Source organism: Rhinolophus ferrumequinum, chromosome 15 (assembly GCF_004115265.2).
Source record: "Rhinolophus ferrumequinum isolate MPI-CBG mRhiFer1 chromosome 15, mRhiFer1_v1.p, whole genome shotgun sequence".
Lineage (NCBI taxonomy): Eukaryota > Metazoa > Chordata > Mammalia > Chiroptera > Rhinolophidae > Rhinolophus > Rhinolophus ferrumequinum.
In genome coordinates, this window is record NC_046298.1 from 38,615,958 (window position 1) to 38,633,805 (window position 17,848).

Here is a 17,848-nt window from a genome sequence, read left to right on the forward strand (position 1 = left end):
GGTCCTTCACTCCTCTAGGGGGAGCCTCCAAGGCTAAGATATCCCTCCTGATTCTCAACCAACACACACAGATGTGGAGCTGCCAGTTCCATGTCTTTGCCCATCATACCAGTCTCAACATGGCAGTTATAAAACTTCTGCTTAGCTAGACTTCAGATGGTTCTCTTCAGATGGAACAATAGGGTAGTTTCTGCCATCTGTGATCTCTACTAAGGGCACAGATTCTTCTTCAGACTGCCAGGGTTTGAATCCTGTCCCTGCCACTTCTACTTGTGCGACCTTGATCAAATCATTTCCCCTCTCTGGACCCCTTGCTTGCCCTTCAGCATCATTAAGATTAAATAGCTTTAGGCATATGCAGCTGTCAGCCAGGAATTGTCCAGCAGTTTGGGTTTAATAAATGTAGTTGTTATCAGAGATGTAATTCTCAGTTTTGAAACCAGGGCAAACCTTATGAAGGGTGTCCTTAAAATTCGTGAAACATAGGTCTGCTAGTAACTGTGTGCTGGCTGGTAACTTTTTCACTTCATTTGATTTGTGTTCGGCTGAGTGCGTTGCTTTTACCTGCTGAAGTAATGGGTGTGTGTCAGTGGGACCAAGTGGACAGTTGCAGGATTTGCAAATCATGGTTTTTAATTATACAAACCTCTGTGTTGTGCCCTGGGCAAAAGTCTAGTGACTTCATTTGAGTTATGACTCTGATTATTGTTCTTGTTCTGAGTAGTACATGTATATTGTGAAATCCCAAATCTCTTTATACCAATCCCATTTTTCACAAGTAATTACTGTTGGTTTGTGTGTCTTTCTTTCCAGAATCTTCTCTGCATATTGAAAACTGTCTTTTTTTTTTTAAACACAAAATGGTGTTACATATGTACCATTCTGCAGTGAGCCTTTTGTTAGTGCCATAATTATCTTTCCATGCTCAGTAAATAGGAGGTTGTTTCCATTTTTCATGATCACAGTCAATGCTGAAGCAAACTAATTGCTTTTTAAAAAATTGAGATATAATTCACATTCCATAAAATTTATGGTATATGATCCTTTTTATATGTTGTTGGATTCAGTGTTCTATTTCATTATAAATTTTTACATCTATATCATAAGGGATAGTGGTGTAGTTTTCTTATGATGTCTTTGGTTTTGGTATCAGGGTAATACTGGATTCATAGGGTGAATTGGGAAATGTTTCCTTCTCTTTTATTATAAAAGGAGTTTGTGAAGGATTGGTGTTAATTATTTAAATGTTTGGTAGAATTACCGGTGAATCCATCTAGTCCTGGGCTTTTTGTGTGTGGAAGGTTTTTGATTACTAATTAAATATCTTTACTTCTTGCAGGTCTACTCAGATTTTCTATTTCTTTTTGAGCTAGTTTTGATAGTTTATGTCTTTCTATGAAAAACGTTTATTTCATTTAAGTTACTTAATTTGTTAGCTGGCCGTTGTCCATAGTATTGCCTTATAATTCTGTGAGATTGGTAGTAATATCTTTCCTTTCGTTCCTGATTTTAGTAATTTGAGTCTTCTCTTTTTTCTTGGTCCTTCTGGCTAAAGGTTTGTCAAATCTGTTGATTTTTTTTCAAGGAACCAACATTGGGTTGTAATGTGCTTCTCTTATTTTTTTTCTGTTCTCTATTTCACTTATTTCCACTGTGATCTTTATTATTTCTTTCCTTCTGCTTGCTTTGGGTTTAGTTTTCTCTTCCTTTTCTAGTTTCTTAAAGGTAGAAAGTTAGGTTATTGATTTGAGATTTTTTTTTTGTCCTTTTTTTAAGTTGGCGTTTACAGGTGTAAATTTACTTCTGAGCATGGCTTTCTTCGCATTCCAATGAGTTTTAGTATGTGTGTTTTTGTTTTTATTCCCCTGAAAATATTTTCAAATTTCTGTTCTGATTTTTTTGACCCATTGGTTACTTAGAAGTATGTTTCCCATATTTGTGAATTTCCTAAATTTCTTTGTATTGCTGATTTGTACTTTCATTTCATGGGGTTGAAAATACATTAAATATGGTTTTAGCCCTTTTGCACTTATGGAGGCTTGGTTTATGGCCTAACATGTGGTTTATCCTGGAGAGTGCTCAATGTGCCCTTGAGAGGAATGTCATCTTGCTGTTGTTCGCTGCAGTGTTCTATCTATACGAGTAGACGTCTATTAGGGCTGGGTGTTTATAGGGTTACTAAAGTGTTCTGTTTCCTTGCTGATTTGATATTCTGTCTAGTTGTTCAATCCATTATTAAAAGTAGGGTATTGTAGCCTCTGATTATTATTGTTGTTTTTTGTTTTTTTCTTTTTCTTTTCTGTTGGGGAATATTGGGGAACAGTGTGTTTTTCCAGGACCCATCAGCTCCAAGTTAAGTGGTTGTTTTCAATCTAGTTGTGGAGGGCACAGCTCACTGGCACGTGTGAGAATTGAATCGGCAACCTTGGTATTATGAGCACTGCTCTTTAACCAACTGAGCCACTGGGCCACCTTGATTAATATTGTTGAATTGTCAATTTTCTCCCTTCATTTCTGTTAATTTTTGTTTCAGTGTATTTTGAGGCTCTGTTGTTAGGGTCACATATATTTATAATCCTTACATCTTTTTTGATGGATTGACCTTTTTATTATCATAAGATGTCCTTTATCTCTGGTAACAATTTTTGTCTTAAAATCTGTTCTGTTTGCTATTCGTATAGCCACTTCAGCTCTCTTCGGTTCTAATTGCGTTTTATATACAAAATATATTGGATTTCTTTCTGTGTCACTACATAGGTTCATGTTGTTATTTTTTATTTAATTTTATTTATTAGTTTCAGGTTCTTTTTTTCCCCACTAGTTTCAGGTGTACAAAACAATGTAATAGACATTTATACCCCTCACAAAGTGATAAACCCCCTTCCCCGTCATTTTTTTTTTTTTTTGTAACTCCTACATTGTATTTCATGATATGTTAAGCCGTAATTTAACAGATCCCTCTTTTGGGGCATTTTAAAATTTCCAATTTTGTTTGTTTGCTCTAATAAATAGCTCTGCTGTAAACATTCTTGTGTCCATGTCCTTGAGCCAGCCGGTGTCTGTGGGGTCAAGTCCTGGAGGAGAGACTGCCGAAGTGGCAGTTTTTACTGTTATTAGCAGGTGTGTCTCACTGCCTCCTTCCACGGGCTCGATCCTACAGCCCCTGCAGATTAAGTCGGTGGTGGCTCCAGAGCACGTGAAGGGCTACATCTACGTGGAGGCCTACAAGCAGACACACGTGAAGCAGGCCATTGAGGGCGTGGGCAACTTGCGGCTGGGCTACTGGAACCAGCAGATGGTGCCCATCAAGGAGATGACGGACGTGCTCAAAGTGGTGAAGGAGGTGGCCAACCTGAAACCAAAATCCTGGGTCCGCCTCAAGCGGGGCATCTATAAGGACGACATCGCACAGGTGCCTGGGGCAGGGGGGGATGACCAGGGGGGCCAGGACTCACGTTCACACTTCAGCCCCTCTGCTCGCTCTTCCTCTCCTCGCCTTTTGTCCTTCCCAGCCCCTTTCCTGCAGAGCGGCAGCCCTCTCAGGTTAGGTGTAGCAGAGCCTGGATTTTGTTGTGAGCACACAGGAAGTGAATGACCATCTTCTGTGCGTGATCAAAGCATGTTGAGTAAAGGTCGGAAGGAGGTGAGGGAGTGAGCTATGTGGAGTGACTGGGGAAGCGTGTTGTGACAGAAGGAACAGCACATGAGCTAGGACTATCTCCAGATGAAGCCGACTGAGTGAGGGTAAGAGTGGGAGGAGATGAGCTCACAGAGGTCCATCATTGGGCTTTGGCTTTTACTGGAGTAAGTGGGAGGGTCTAAGGGATACAGTATAACTTTGATTTTAACAGGCTTACTCTGGTGACTGGTTCTCAAGCAGTGGTCACATTTAGCAACGTATGGCTACATATTTGGTTATTTCAACTGGAGAGAGAGTTGATTCTCGCATCTAGTGGGTAGATGCCAGAGACGCTGCTGACATCCTACCATGCCTGGGGCAGCCCCCACAACAAAGCGTCACTGAGAAACCCTTGAGTAGACTGGAGGGGACCCCAGGAGCAGGGAGACCAGTGAGTAGACCAGTGAGGCCATAGTCACGGTGGTCAGTGATGGTGGGGCCAGACCAAGGTTGGAGTAGCAGAGGAAGGGAAGAGGTTGGAGTTTTTGAAGGCAGAGCTGTCAAGATTTACTGGCAGATTGGATATGGATGTTACGAGAAAGAGGAGTTAAGAATGGCCCTCAGGTTGTGTGCCTGAGCAGAAGGAAGAATGGAATGGGAGGAGACTGGGAGAGGAGCAGGTTTGGGGCAAATCAGGAGGTTGGTCATGGTTATGCCACATTCAAGGGACCTTTTTAAACATCCAAGTGGAGATGTTAAACAGGCAACGGCTAGTCAGAGGAAAGAGAGGCTAGAGAGAGAATTGGGGCGTTGTCAGCCGTCTGATTTCTCCCCCATCACCCTCTGTCCCGTCCTCTTCCTGGCGTCTCCTTGTCCTTCCTGTGTGTGGGCTCTGGGCGGGCGGGCGGGCCGGCCCTCCTGACCGCGCGCCCTGTCCCAGGTGGATTACGTGGAGCCCAGCCAGAACACCATCTCCCTGAAGATGATCCCGCGCATCGACTACGACCGCATCAAGGCCCGCATGAGCTTGGTACCGTGGGGACCTGCTGCCTGTGGGGAGGGGGATGCTGGATCCCTGCTGGTGGCCAAGCCCTCCTCCCTCGCCCTGTCCACCCGTGCCCCTTTTCCTCCACAGAAAGACTGGTTTGCCAAAAGGAAGAAGTTTAAGCGGCCTCCACAGAGGCTGTTTGATGCCGAGAAGATCAGGTGAGTGTTTTGGGGTTTGACTGGAATGGGTCCCCAGAGCTGTGGTACAGAATGTGCCTTTGCAGCTTCCCTCACAGGGATGGACCCCTGGCAGGTATAGTTTGTGAGGGGTGAGCGGGCACTATAGCCTCAGCCAAGTTATTTAACATTCCTGTGCCTCAGTTTCCTCTGCTTACAAAGATTGGTAATAACAATCCCTGTTTCCAAAGATTGTAGTCAAAATTGAATTAAATAATACACATGTGTACCAGAGTAGTGCTTTGCAATTAGTAAGTGTGATTAATGGTATCACATATTGAAATGGGATTTATTAACGCGTCAGGCTTTATAAAGTCTCTCCCTGATCTTGTGATGCCTGGGCAGCCAACATAGGGGGATGGAGCATCTTCCTCTCAGAATGTCTCCCTTACCCTCCCCGCTGGATAGAGTTCAGAGCATCCAGGGATTCCAGCATTCCAGGCCTAGCAGGAGCTCTAACAGGGAGGGCAGGAGAGGAGGAGATGGAAAAACAAGAGCTGCCGGTGATGCTTTCCCTCAGGTCTTGTTCTGGAACCCATTGTGAGTTAGCCAGACAGTTTTTCGTTGTCTGGATTGTAGAACGTGCCTTCCGATCTGGACCTAAAGACCTGGCTAATACTTCCCGTGTCTGAATTGGACCCACTTACACCACTGGTCTCCACCCAGCTGGACCACCCCTTGCTGTGTGGCAGAGAGCAAATCAGAGTGACCCTTCGTGCCCACCCTGACATGCCCAGCAGAGCATGCTTGTCCCCTCCCAAACTGCCCATGTGAATGAGAAGACTGTATTGAGTGAGTGGCACAAGAGCCCCACCTGCTCCTTTTCGGGGAATGGGGGAGCTTTCCCTCCCGATTGTGGAAGCCTGGGGCAGCTGCAGGTCCAGTAGAGAATCCTGACTCAGGCTCACTGCCTAGGCCATGTGCTGTGCCCTCTCCAAGCCTATCCCCTCATTTCCCTGGAAACAAGGGGCTGTATTTTAAGGGGCGTGTGACTGCTGTGACAGGCGTTGGGGAGGCGTCGGTGAGGCGGGGTGTGTCCAGGCCAGGCACACGCTGGGTGCTCCGTGAAGGTTAACTGTCTGATACCTCATCGAACCTGTACTGAGTGTCTGTGCTGTGCAGGCTCTGTTACAGGGGAAACGGTGAATCAAAGACGTTACGTGCCTTACCTCCAAGCTGCTATTCTAGTTAGGGAGACAGGTCCAACAGTAGCTCATCAGTGGATGACACGTGCTGTGGTGAGAAAGAAGGCAGGGAAGGGGCAGCGGAGTACGGAGCTGTGTGCCCCTCCACCACGCCAGGTCCTTGGGCTCTGTGAGGTCCCTCCCGCCAGGAGTGCGTGTGTTGGGATGGGCTGGGTCAGTCATCCTCTTCCCCCTTTGCCGGTGGAAGAGACAGGTACAGCACATTGTCGTCTTCACCTCCCCTTCCCTTCTCTCCTTCACAAAATCTCAGGTCCCTGGGGGGCGATGTTGCCTCTGATGGCGACTTCCTCATCTTTGAGGGGAACCGTTACAGCCGGAAGGGCTTTCTGTTCAAGAGCTTCGCCATGTCTGCTGTGGTAAGGGTCCCAGAGGGGGTCATGCTAATGGCCACAGGGAACGGGGAGGCCAAGCTTTCTCCCTCCTGCAGCCCAGGTCCCAGAGCAGTGGGTTACCTGGGTCTGTCCCGTGTAATCCTTGAGTCAGGAGTGTCCCTGGGGAATAATTCTCACCGTCTTTCTAGCCTGCTCAGCTGGGCTGTGACACTGACCTTCGTCCACTTCCTCCTCTTCCCCTTGTCTCTCGGGGCTCAGATCACGGAGGGTGTGAAGCCCACACTCTCTGAGCTGGAGAAGTTTGAGGACCAGCCAGAGGGCATTGACCTGGAGGTGGTGACTGAAAGCACAGGTATTTGGTCCCCATCTGTAACTTAGGCCAAGGAGGGGTGGGTGGCCCATGGCAGTGGGTGGCCCCTAGTCAGCCCTTCGTCTGCCCTTGCAGGGAAGGAGCGGGAGCACAACTTCCAACCTGGGGACAATGTGGAGGTGTGTGAGGGTGAGCTCATCAACCTGCAGGGCAAGATCCTCAGCGTGGACGGCAACAAGATCACCATCATGCCCAAGCACGAGGACCTCAAGGTGGGCACCCACTGCCTGCACATACGTCCTGGGTTGTGAGCGTGATGTAACCATGAGTAATCTGAGGTGGCTGACATACGTCCTGGGTTGTGAGCGTGATGTAACCATGAGTAATCTGAGGTGGCTGACATACGTCCTGGGTTGTGAGCGTGATGTAACCATGAGTAATCTGAGGTGGCTGCCGGGTTTACTCTCTCTCTCCCTCCCTCCCTCCCTCCCTCCCCCTCTCCCTCCTTTCCTCCCTCTCTCCCTCTCTCCCTCTCCGAGGGTTTATCCAGGCTAGCATGGCGTGTCTGGGGTGAGGCTGTCTCCAGGAGGGTCTGAGGTGGTGTCTAGTCTGTGTCGTGTCTGAGGACAGGCTGGCTCTCTGGAGTAATGGGTTGTCTAAGGCTGATACCCTGTCTGAAGTCAGCTGGCTCCGGGGCAGTCTGAGGGTTGTCCTGGTGGCCTAAGGTAGCCTGTGGTTGGGTAGTATCAGCCTGGAGTGGGTTTTGGCCAGGGTCTTTTCCGACAACTCAAGTGGATTCTAAAGACAGGTAGGGCAGGTGAGCTGTGGTAGCTTCCCCTCACCTGCTCGTCGTCTCCACACCCTATCCACAGGACATGCTGGAGTTCCCGGCCCAGGAACTTCGGAAATACTTCAAGATGGGGGACCATGTGAAGGTGATTGCTGGCCGATTCGAGGGCGACACAGGCCTTATTGTGCGAGTGGAGGAGAACTTCGTCATCCTCTTCTCTGACCTCACCATGCACGAGGTAGGTTAGGAGAGGGGGAGTGGGGCGGATATGTCCAGAGGAGATCCAGGCAGGCAAGCCACTTGGACTCTGCTTCACCTCTTCCTTCCCCCTTTCCCGGCAGCTGAAGGTGCTCCCCCGGGACCTGCAGCTCTGCTCGGAGACGGCATCAGGTGTGGATGTCGGGGGTCAGCATGAATGGGGGGAGCTGGTGCATCTGGACCCCCAGACCGTGGGCGTCATCGTGCGGCTGGAGCGGGAGACCTTCCAGGTGTGGGTGCTGCCCTCAGTGGCGAGCTTACTTTAGGGGGCTTCCTCTCCCTCGAGCTCCTCCTCCTGGGAGGTGGCAGAGCATGGTGGCTGAGAACCCACACTTCTCTGGGTTATAGACCTGCCTCTGTTACCCACGGCTGGCTATGTGAGATTGGGCAAGTGGCAAGTCAGTTACCCTCTCTATGCCTCATTTTCCCACCCTATAAAATGGAGGTATTGGCAGCATCTACTGACTTAGTTGTGAATGAATCTCTGAAGTCAGGTATATGTGCTGGCATTCAGTGCTTGCTAAAGGACCCTTGCTAAAGGTGCTCCCCTTCCCTTCACCCCTTCGCCAAGGATGTGGGAGCCACACAGCACAGTGTTTAGGATTCTGGACTCTGGATTCACATCTCAGCTCTGTTGCTTTGGTGCTGTGTTACCCTGGGCTGCTGACTTGCCCTCTCTGGGCCTGAGACTCCCCCTGTGTAAGTTGGGAATCATGACAGCATCCATCTCAGAAGGCAGTTTTTAGGCTTCAGTGAAATCTTGTATGAAGAGTTTAGCGTGGGGCCTGGTACGGAGTAATGGGTTAACATCAGCTGTTACGTTAATATCTACTCCTCCACCCATCTCTTGGGGCCCTGATGCTCAGTCGGGATTCAGTGTCTTCCCAGATGATTGGGAACAGTTTTGGTTGAGCCAGTGCCTAGGAGGTGGCACTGACATGGCGTGCCCCAGAGCCAGGGAGTCTAGGCGTCCTGCTGTCTCCCCTGAGGAAGGATCGTCCCACTTCAGGGAAGCCCTGACCCATGTCACTCTTGCCACTCTCACCCCCTCAGCATGCCCCCGCTCCCTCTGTAGGTCCTGAACATGTACGGGAAGGTGGTGACTGTCAGGCACCAGGCTGTGACCCGGAAGAAGGATAACCGCTTTGCCGTGGCCCTGGACTCGGAACAGAACAACATCCACGTGAAAGACATCGTCAAGGTCATTGATGGCCCTCATTCAGTGAGTATGAGCTCCTGCACATCAGTTGTGTCTGGAAGGGTACAGCTAGGGTATGGCCACAAGTGACCGTCCTTTCCCCTCCAGGGCCGGGAAGGCGAGATTCGCCATCTCTACCGCAGCTTCGCCTTCCTGCATTGCAAAAAACTGGTGAAGAATGGGGGCATGTTTGTCTGCAAGACCCGCCACCTGGTACTGGCCGGGGGCTCAAAGGTGAGGTGGGCATAGTGGCACCCATCTGTTGAATACCTGGCTTGGCTTTCCGGGTTTCCCTGACCCCAGGAGTGACAAGAATGGGCTAATGGAGGATTAGGAGACAAATGTCAGGGTCAGGTCCTTGGCAAAGTATGTAAAAAGGTTTATTGCGATTCTGAGCTGTTTACGAAATCATTCGCTTTTACTCAGCATTTGTTAGGTGCCAGCAGTGAACAAGAGACAAAGCTCTGTTCTCCTGGAGCTACTGCTCCAGAGATGAACAGATAGATAAATACATACATGGCAGAGGATGCCACATGAGGTGAAGACAACCATTATGCAGAGAAATAAAACAGGAGGCGATAGAGAACGACGGGGACTGCTTTCTTTTACTTACTCATTTTAAAAATAAATGTGTTGTCTTTATCCTTCTTTTTCAGAGCTATCCTCATGCCTTACTTTCAATTCTCCATAGTAAATATGATCACTGCTGCCTAACAGGGAATGTCTTTGAAGTCTAAGCATTTTATTTATTGCTGTGTTTTAAAGAAGGATTGGTTCAGAAAGGGAGGGAACAGATCTGCTGGTTCATACTTTTCAGTAATCTGGGAAATGATACTCTTCATTCACCTAATGGAAGGGTCTTAGGATTTGGTTGAATAGGAGGCAAGTGGATATAATGTGGCCGTGCAAGCAGTGGTATTTCTAAAATACAGGAAGTTGTGAGAAGGTCAAACACAGCCATAGTCAAATATAAGTGTTTAATTTTGTTCCATAGTCTATATAGTTGACGTTTGTGATTGTCTTCCACTAATGATGATATAGAACGTCCCTCTTTATATGATGTTCTTTACTCTGGGTGTGTGGCTGGGGTTAACACTTGGGTTTTGAACATGCTACTTATAATTCCTGCTTCAGTTCCACTCAGTGCATTACTCAAATTTGGATTTTTTTCCTGAAGTGAATTATGTCTTGGGTCAATATAGAAGGTGTGATCAAAAAATATGGTGAATGTTTAAATTTAAAAAATTTTTTACGGTAAAAGATATATTGCCATTAATCCCCTTCAAAATACTCCCCTTTTCTTCAAACACACATATCCCATCGCTCTTGCCACTTTTTGAAGCGGTTCTAGAAGTCCTGTTTCATGAGTGTCTTTAGTTGCGCTGTCGTAGCTGCCTCGATACCTGAACCATTTTGACTTTGGGGAAGAGCCAGAAGTTGCATGGTGCCACATCCGGTGAATAAGGTGATGAGGACACACCGTGATGTGTTTATTTGACAGAAATTGCCAAACCAGAACATTGTGTGACACAGAGCATTGTCATGATGGAGAATGATTTACAGCACACTTTAAAACACACCTTCTCTCAGCTGTAGCTCACCTCTGACTGACGGCACTGAACAAGCTGAAACTTGTCACACACTGTTAACAAGGTTCGATGCGCCGCTTCCCGTATTGAAGATCTGCCTTTCTGTTGGATGGCACTCGGCAGCAGCAGTCACTGTATTTTGTGATCACAACAGAAAGGCTCCGTGTCATACATTGCTTCTGGTATATGGCAGTTTCTGTCAAATAAAAACATGGTGTGTCCTCTTCCTGTTCACTGGATCTGGCACCATGTGACTTTTGGCTCTTCCCCAGAGTCAAAATGACCATGAAAGGTAAACATTTTGAATCAATTCAGGATATTGAAGCAGCCACGACAGTGCAACTAAAGACACTCACAAAACAGGACTTCCAGAACTGCTTCAGAAAGTGGCAAGAATGATGGGGTAAGTGTGTTCGAAGCGAGGGGGAGTATTTTGAGGGAGATTAATGGCAATGTGTCTTTTATTGTGATAATTTTTTTTTACTTAAACATTCATCATATTGTTTGATCACACCTTGGATACTGTTTTGTTTAGGAATGTTGTAAGGTGACCTAAAATAGTTTAGAAGCAACATGATACCTATTTAAAATTTTATAAAACCTCGTTACCAAAAACAGTTATCTAAAAGTAGTACCGTGTTTCCCCGAAAATAAGACCTAACCAGAAGATAAGCCCTAGCATGATTGTTCCGGATGACGTCCCCTGAACATGAGCCCCAATGCGTCTTTTGGAGCAAAAATGCACATAAGACCCGGTCCTATTTTCGGGGAAACACGGCACAACTTTGTTGCTCCTGTCATTGGAGCAGAGCACCCGTCCTGAGCAGAGAGAGATCATATGTACTGTTCAGGTTCAATTGCGTGTTTTCTGCTAGAACTGTGTGCATGCTGCCCGTGTGGGAGGCAGGAAGGAAGGGAAGGGGGGCTGCAAAAGAGGGAACTCTGTCTACTTGGAGATGTGTTTGTTTTAAAACGAATACAGAATTGCATGGGTCACTCTCACATTTTTACTTGGAATTTGAAATTTAAACTTATTCTACTGTTCTAAACCATTAACAGATGAAAACTTGTTCCGTCTGTTTACTTTTTATGTTTTATATGGGTGGTATATAAACTTGATATCAAACTTGTTGCAATTTAAAAAAACTATTTTTTTCTTGTTAATTTTATGTAATGAATTCGTAAGTCTGTATTTTGTTGTTGAAAGACCAAATACTACTGGTAAAGCAGTCTTAAAAATGATTTAACATGTACGTTAATACATTGTTAGTATGACATATTTCATTTTCACCCTACATTTATGTTCTTTATGTGTGTGAGAAAACCCAAAAGAAGCTTGTTGGCATTGAAGAGCAAAAGGTCTAATTGGCATTTATAATGAAAGTTTTCTTAGCTTTTCCCCTTAGATTTTTTTGTGTGTTTTTTTTTCCCAGTAGTACTGTGGTCTATAAAAGGTAAGGATAAGGAGATAGAGAACGATGGAGGCTGTTGGCTTTAGATAGAGGAGGTTAAGGAAAGGCCTCTTTGAGGAGGGGACATTTGAGCAGAGACCTGAAAGAAGGGATGGATTGCCATGTGAATAGCCCAGGGGAACAGCAAGTGCAAAGGCCCTGAGGTGGCACTTGTAGGAAGGTTGTACAGAATCAGCTATCAGAGAGGAAATGAGGCCCGGGATCCGGTAGCTGCGACCAGGGGGTGGTTTCCCCAGGGCCCTGCAGATGGGATGATGAACTCTGTGGCATGCGGTTTCTGTGGCACTAGGGGTTTAATTCCTGACTACCATATTTCAGACCCACTCCTTGGCCAGGGAAGGCCCAGGTGTCTTGATTGACAGGCCCACAGTGGCATAGGGATGGTGGCAGTTTCCCCAAAGGGGAATTGAGGCATTGTCACCAGAAGGAGGGGGAATGGCTGCCAGGAGGATCAAACAGGAACTGTTCCCAAATGCAGGCGGGTAGTTGGACACAGGGGCTGGGAGCCTGTCACCCAGACCCTGCCATTTACCTTCTTGCCCCTCCTCTAGCCCCGAGATGTGACCAACGTCACTGTGGGTGGCTTTGGCCCTATGAGCCCCCGGATCAGCAGCCCCATGCACCCCAGCGCTGGAGGTGAGGGGGAGTTGCGGCAGGGATGTGTCTGGTGGGCGGGGGGAGGGGGGTCGTTCAGCCCACACACCGAGCGCCTGCTCTGAAATGGCTCAGCCATGATGGCGCTCCCAGTCCACAGGAGACCGGACCCCCCTCCACAGTGACCGCCCAGGGTGGTCAGGGCTGTGATGGGAGCCCAGGGCTCTGGGGGAGGGGGGCAGCCCAGAGGAGGCTTCTAACCCAGCAGGGGACGGGGAGAGTCAAGCAGGTAAAGAGGGGGTTTGAGGGTGCCTTGGCTGTGGGCACAGCATGTGAGGGGAGGGAACAGCTCTGGGGACTGGTGACATTCTCCTCCTTCTCCAGGTCAGCATGGTGGCTTTGGCAGCCCTGGCGGCGGCGGCATGAGCAGGGGCCGAGGGCGGAGAGACAACGAGCTCATCGGCCAGACTGTGCGCATTTCCCAGGGGCCCTACAAAGGTGACCTGTGAGGCTATGTGGAGGCCTGGGGAGGGGCGTGGTGAAGGAGAACCCCTCCCGGCCTGACCTCCTGCTCCCCACCAGGCTACATTGGTGTGGTGAAGGATGCCACGGAGTCCACGGCCCGTGTGGAGCTGCACTCCACCTGCCAGACCATCTCTGTGGACCGTCAGCGGCTCACCACAGTGTACGGGCCAGGGCGGGGCTGGGAAGGGGGTTGGCAGGTGGTGAGAAGGCCCTGCTCACCCTCCAAGTTCTGTGTGTCCACAGGGGCTCACGGTGCCCGGGTGGTATGACCTCGACTTACGGGCGAACGCCCATGTATGGCTCCCAGACACCTATGTATGGCTCTGGCTCCCGCACGCCCATGTATGGCTCTCAGACACCTCTCCAGGATGGTGAGTGCTTCTCGGGACGGGGGGGATGGGGGATGTGGGGGAAGCTGGAGACAGGACAGAACTGACGACACGCATCTCCCATTCCAGGCAGCCGCACCCCGCACTATGGCTCGCAGACACCCCTGCATGATGGCAGCCGCACTCCTGCCCAGAGTGGGGCCTGGGACCCGAACAACCCTAACACGCCATCTCGGTGAGGACCGGGAGCTGGGGGCACAGGGTTCCCTGAGCCACCGGGGGTGCGTGCCTTGTGTGAGTGGTTATGCTGGGTGTCCGGGGGAGTGGCGACGTCTGTATAGCCCACCCTGAATTCTCTGCTCCCAGGCCCAGGCTGGTCTGTGACGGAGCAGTGTGGCTGGGGGCAAAAGAACCTCTCCCCTGACCACAGTAGCACGCTGGGTTAAAACCTGGGCCTGGAAACAGATTGTGTGGCCTTGGTCATGTGACAGGTTGTATGAGTGCACTGGCAACCTCATGTCTGCCTCGTGATCTCCTCAGCTGTGAAGTGGAGGCCTCTGGGTGGGACGCTTGTGAGGATGAAGTTGCCCTGGTTTGCCTGGCTGCAGGGCTGTTCTGGTAGCATTTGCTACATTGCGATCACCACAGTCACTCTCAACAGACTTCTTTCCCCAACAGGGCTGAGGAAGAATACGAGTACGCCTTTGATGACGAGCCCACCCCATCCCCACAGGCCTACGGGGGTACCCCCAATCCTCAAACACCTGGCTACCCAGACCCCTCGTCCCCACAGGTCAACCCACAGTACAACCCGCAGACGCCAGGGACGCCAGCCATGTGAGTCCACTGGGGCTACTAGCCCTGATTAGCCCCTGCCCAAGCCCTCCCTACTGCCACCACCTCCTTCTCTTCCCGGCCACCCCAACAAGTGCCCCTTTCGCTCCTTGTCTCTGCAGGTACAACACAGACCAGTTCTCCCCCTACGCGGCCCCCTCTCCGCAAGGCTCCTACCAGCCCAGCCCCAGCCCCCAGAGCTACCACCAGGTGGCGCCAAGCCCAGCCAGCTACCAGAACACCCACTCTCCGGCCAGCTACCACCCCACACCCTCGCCCATGGCCTATCAGGTGCTGGCCAGCTGACATGCCCTTGAGGGTGGTGGGCTAGGGTGCGCCTCGGACCTAGAAGCACAGCCAGGCCAGATGACCTACTCCCAATTCTTTCCGCTATAGGCCAGCCCCAGCCCGAGCCCCGTTGGCTACAGTCCGATGACACCTGGAGCCCCCTCTCCTGGTGGCTACAACCCACACACACCAGGCTCGGGCATTGAGCAGAACTCTAGCGACTGGGTAACCACTGACATCCAGGTGAAGGTGCGGGACACCTACCTGGATACGCAGGTGGTGGGGCAGACAGGTGTCATCCGCAGTGTCACGGTAAGTGGGGCTTAGGTTGTTGGTGGGCAGGATCTCCTTTGGGATCCCCAGTCTCTGTGGTTACGGCTGTTGTTTGTCTTTTTAACTATCAAACCACATCTTCCAGTATGGTTATAGCTGGAAAAAGGATGTGGAAAGGTTTGGCGGGCAAGCTCCACAAAACTGGGATTTGCCTCTTGTGCTCAGGCCTGGGCCCCAGCTGCCGGGAACGGTAACTGGCACCCAGGAGTGTGGTTACTTTGTGACATACTTCTCCGAGATCACTTCAGTAACATGGACTGAGTGTTCCTCTGTGCCAGGCTTCGGCCTAGCACTGGGCACCCACACAGCCCCGGGGCTCTCCCTACGCCAGCACTCTTGGCCTCTCCATTTTGTACTCACTGAGTTCCCTCCAGCCTCAGGGCCTTTGCTCATCACTTTCCTCTGTCTAGAACTCTCTTCCTTCCGTTCTTTGTCTAGTTAACTCCTACTCATCCTTCAGGGAAGCATCTAGGCTATTTCAGATCTGTCTCTTATAGGTCCATGTAATTCTTTTTCTTGTTATCTATCTCTGCCTAAAAGCTTCAAGTTTACCCTGCAGTGATTATTTGATCATAAGCCTGTGTTTTATTCCTAAGTAACCCAGTTCCTAAATGAAGGACTGGCACCTTGTTGGTTCTCTGGTAAATATTTGAATTAATTAAACAAACAGAGACCAAGACAGCTCCAGGCCCTGCCCTCACAGATTTCACATTGCAGTGGGATATTTCCCCAGACAGTGGCAGCCTGAGTGGCCAGAGCTGGCATGTGGGAAGCCCAGAGGGCGAAGGGAGCTATGCAAACCAACTTTGGAGGGGACCAGGGAGGGCTTTCTGGAGGAGACATCTATATCGAGACCTGAAGAATGAATAGGAGTAAGCCAAAGGAAATGGCTAGGGAAGTGGTTAAGTATGTTTCAGATAGAGGGGATTTGCAAAGGCCTAGAGGTGAGGGAAAGCCTGGCACATTTGGAGAGTTGAAGTATGTTCATTGTGGGTGGAATAGAAATCACCAAGGTAGAAGGTGATGAGGTCAGAGAAGTGCCTGGGGCCAGGTCACGTGCCAGCCTGGGAAACAACTACTGTGTCATGAGGGCACTGGGGGTCATGGAGGAATCTCAGCAGGGATCACCTCTGTGGTTTGGAATTAATTCACTATGTTGCTCTATCAGGGATGGGGGCTGGGAGCCCGGTGGAGGTCAGGTTGCACTACAGGGCCTGGGAAGGGGAGGAGGGAGGGAGGGAGGGAGGGAGGGACAGACCCTTAAGAGGTCGAATGGACAGGCCTCAGAGATGGAGGTTGTGCATGAAGGAGCTGACCGAGACAAGGTCCAGAGCTTTGGCTGGGGACTCAGGACCATAGGGCCATCCCGGAAATGAGCCCAGGAGGAGGAGCAAGTGTGGGGAAGAAGCTGAAGCCAGTTTGAGACACGAAGAGACAAGTGCCTGAGAGGCAGTCTCCCTTTTAGCCTAAGTTAGCTTCATTCTGGGGCTTCCCTTGCTGAGCTGGTCACCCTGCCCCCGCACACCACAGACTCCAGGCCTTGGAACCAGGCTCAGCCTTGGCCTTTCCTGTGTCTCACCTTGGGAAAGTGACTTCTTAGAATGAACCTATGTCCCCTATGTGTGAGCATCAGCCTGTGTTGGGAGCAGGCGAGGCTGACCAGGCTGTCCCCACTCCCAGGGAGGCATGTGCTCCGTGTACCTGAAGGACAGTGAGAAGGTTGTCAGCATCTCCAGTGAGCACCTGGAGCCCATCACCCCCACCAAGAACAACAAGGTAAGGGGGGGCAAGGGGCTGTGGGGGCTTTGGGCTGCTGACATGGACCCTGACCTCATACCCCCTCCCCAGGTGAAGGTGATCCTGGGTGAGGATCGGGAAGCCACAGGTGTCCTGCTGAGCATCGATGGTGAGGACGGCATCGTCCGCATGGACCTTGACGAGCAGCTCAAGATCCTCAACCTCCGCTTCCTGGGGAAGCTCCTGGAGGCCTGAGATAGGCCGGAGGGACAGACTGTGGCAGATACCTGGCAGCTAGTGGCCCTCCTTCTTTGCCTGACCCTTGGCTCTGACACAGTATCCGGGCCTGGATCAGGACTAGCTGGCCTGGTTGTCCAATACTTCTTTATTTTCCTTTCCGGGTTCCTGTTTTCCTCCCTGATGTTCATGGGAATCAGAATAGAGTCTGGGGGAGGGTTCCCATCTTCTTGTCCTCCCTTCCCCAGCTTGCTTTTATGTTACAGTCTTTCAATAAAAAGCTATTTGGTCAAAGTGTGTGTGTGTGTGTGTCTGGTTGTGAGGTCATTTGTAAACCCCACTTCCTTGCTATGTGGTCTTGGGCACATAAATAACTGGGTCCTACGTAAGCCTCAGTCTCCCCATGTAGATGACACTGCCTACCCCAGACGGCCCTGGAAAGGAATTATTAGCACAGAGCCTGATATGTGATTGAACTTACATCTTTCTCATGCTTGAGTGAGTGAAAATCAGTATCCCCCAGGAAACCCAAGTTCCTCCTGTGGTTCCCGACGCAGCATTTAATGGTGCCTTGATCCCACGTAGCAGTGACACCAGAATTACTGTAGCTTGTCTGATGGCTACGGGGTCGGTGGGGATGGGGAGCAGTGTAGAGAATGGGGCTTAGTACTCTGACCTTCCTGCGCCTTCCTCATTTGATATTCACGTCTTTATACAAATGTAATATAAAATGTATTATAAAATATTTCCCATGTTCAAAAAGATATACCAGGAATACCCAGCTTAGGAAACGACATGTACCCACTTGAACAGCACCGCCTGTCCATTTCCCTCCAGAGGTATCCACAGCGCTGAATTCCATGTGTCTTTTGCCTAATTGTACTTTTATTACCTTAGTTTTTATCCCTAAATGTTGTTACATGGTAGTTTTTACATGTTTTTAAAGTTTTTTACATAAACACTATTCAGACATT

At 49.7% G+C, this 17,848-nt stretch overlaps 1 protein-coding gene across 2 annotated transcripts in view; it reads left to right on the forward strand.

The window, feature by feature from the left end:
• The window catches only part of SUPT5H (SPT5 homolog, DSIF elongation factor subunit), a 30,235-nt gene extending 13,067 nt beyond the window's left edge, over positions 1–17,168 (forward strand). For both annotated transcript variants that reach the window (XM_033128078.1, XM_033128079.1), the window contains 20 exons: positions 3,161–3,412; positions 4,560–4,649; positions 4,755–4,825; positions 6,299–6,404; positions 6,639–6,732; positions 6,826–6,962; positions 7,563–7,718; positions 7,822–7,968; positions 8,814–8,960; positions 9,045–9,170; positions 12,549–12,633; positions 12,976–13,089; positions 13,174–13,276; positions 13,360–13,487; positions 13,575–13,680; positions 14,124–14,282; positions 14,402–14,570; positions 14,676–14,879; positions 16,581–16,676; positions 16,749–17,168. In XM_033128078.1, coding sequence (XP_032983969.1) covers positions 3,161–3,412; positions 4,560–4,649; positions 4,755–4,825; positions 6,299–6,404; positions 6,639–6,732; positions 6,826–6,962; positions 7,563–7,718; positions 7,822–7,968; positions 8,814–8,960; positions 9,045–9,170; positions 12,549–12,633; positions 12,976–13,089; positions 13,174–13,276; positions 13,360–13,487; positions 13,575–13,680; positions 14,124–14,282; positions 14,402–14,570; positions 14,676–14,879; positions 16,581–16,676; positions 16,749–16,892 — 2,634 coding nt within the window. In that variant the 3' untranslated portion in view covers positions 16,893–17,168. The remainder of the gene's footprint in view (positions 1–3,160; positions 3,413–4,559; positions 4,650–4,754; positions 4,826–6,298; positions 6,405–6,638; positions 6,733–6,825; positions 6,963–7,562; positions 7,719–7,821; positions 7,969–8,813; positions 8,961–9,044; positions 9,171–12,548; positions 12,634–12,975; positions 13,090–13,173; positions 13,277–13,359; positions 13,488–13,574; positions 13,681–14,123; positions 14,283–14,401; positions 14,571–14,675; positions 14,880–16,580; positions 16,677–16,748) is intronic.
• Positions 17,169–17,848: the final 680 nt, after the last annotated feature.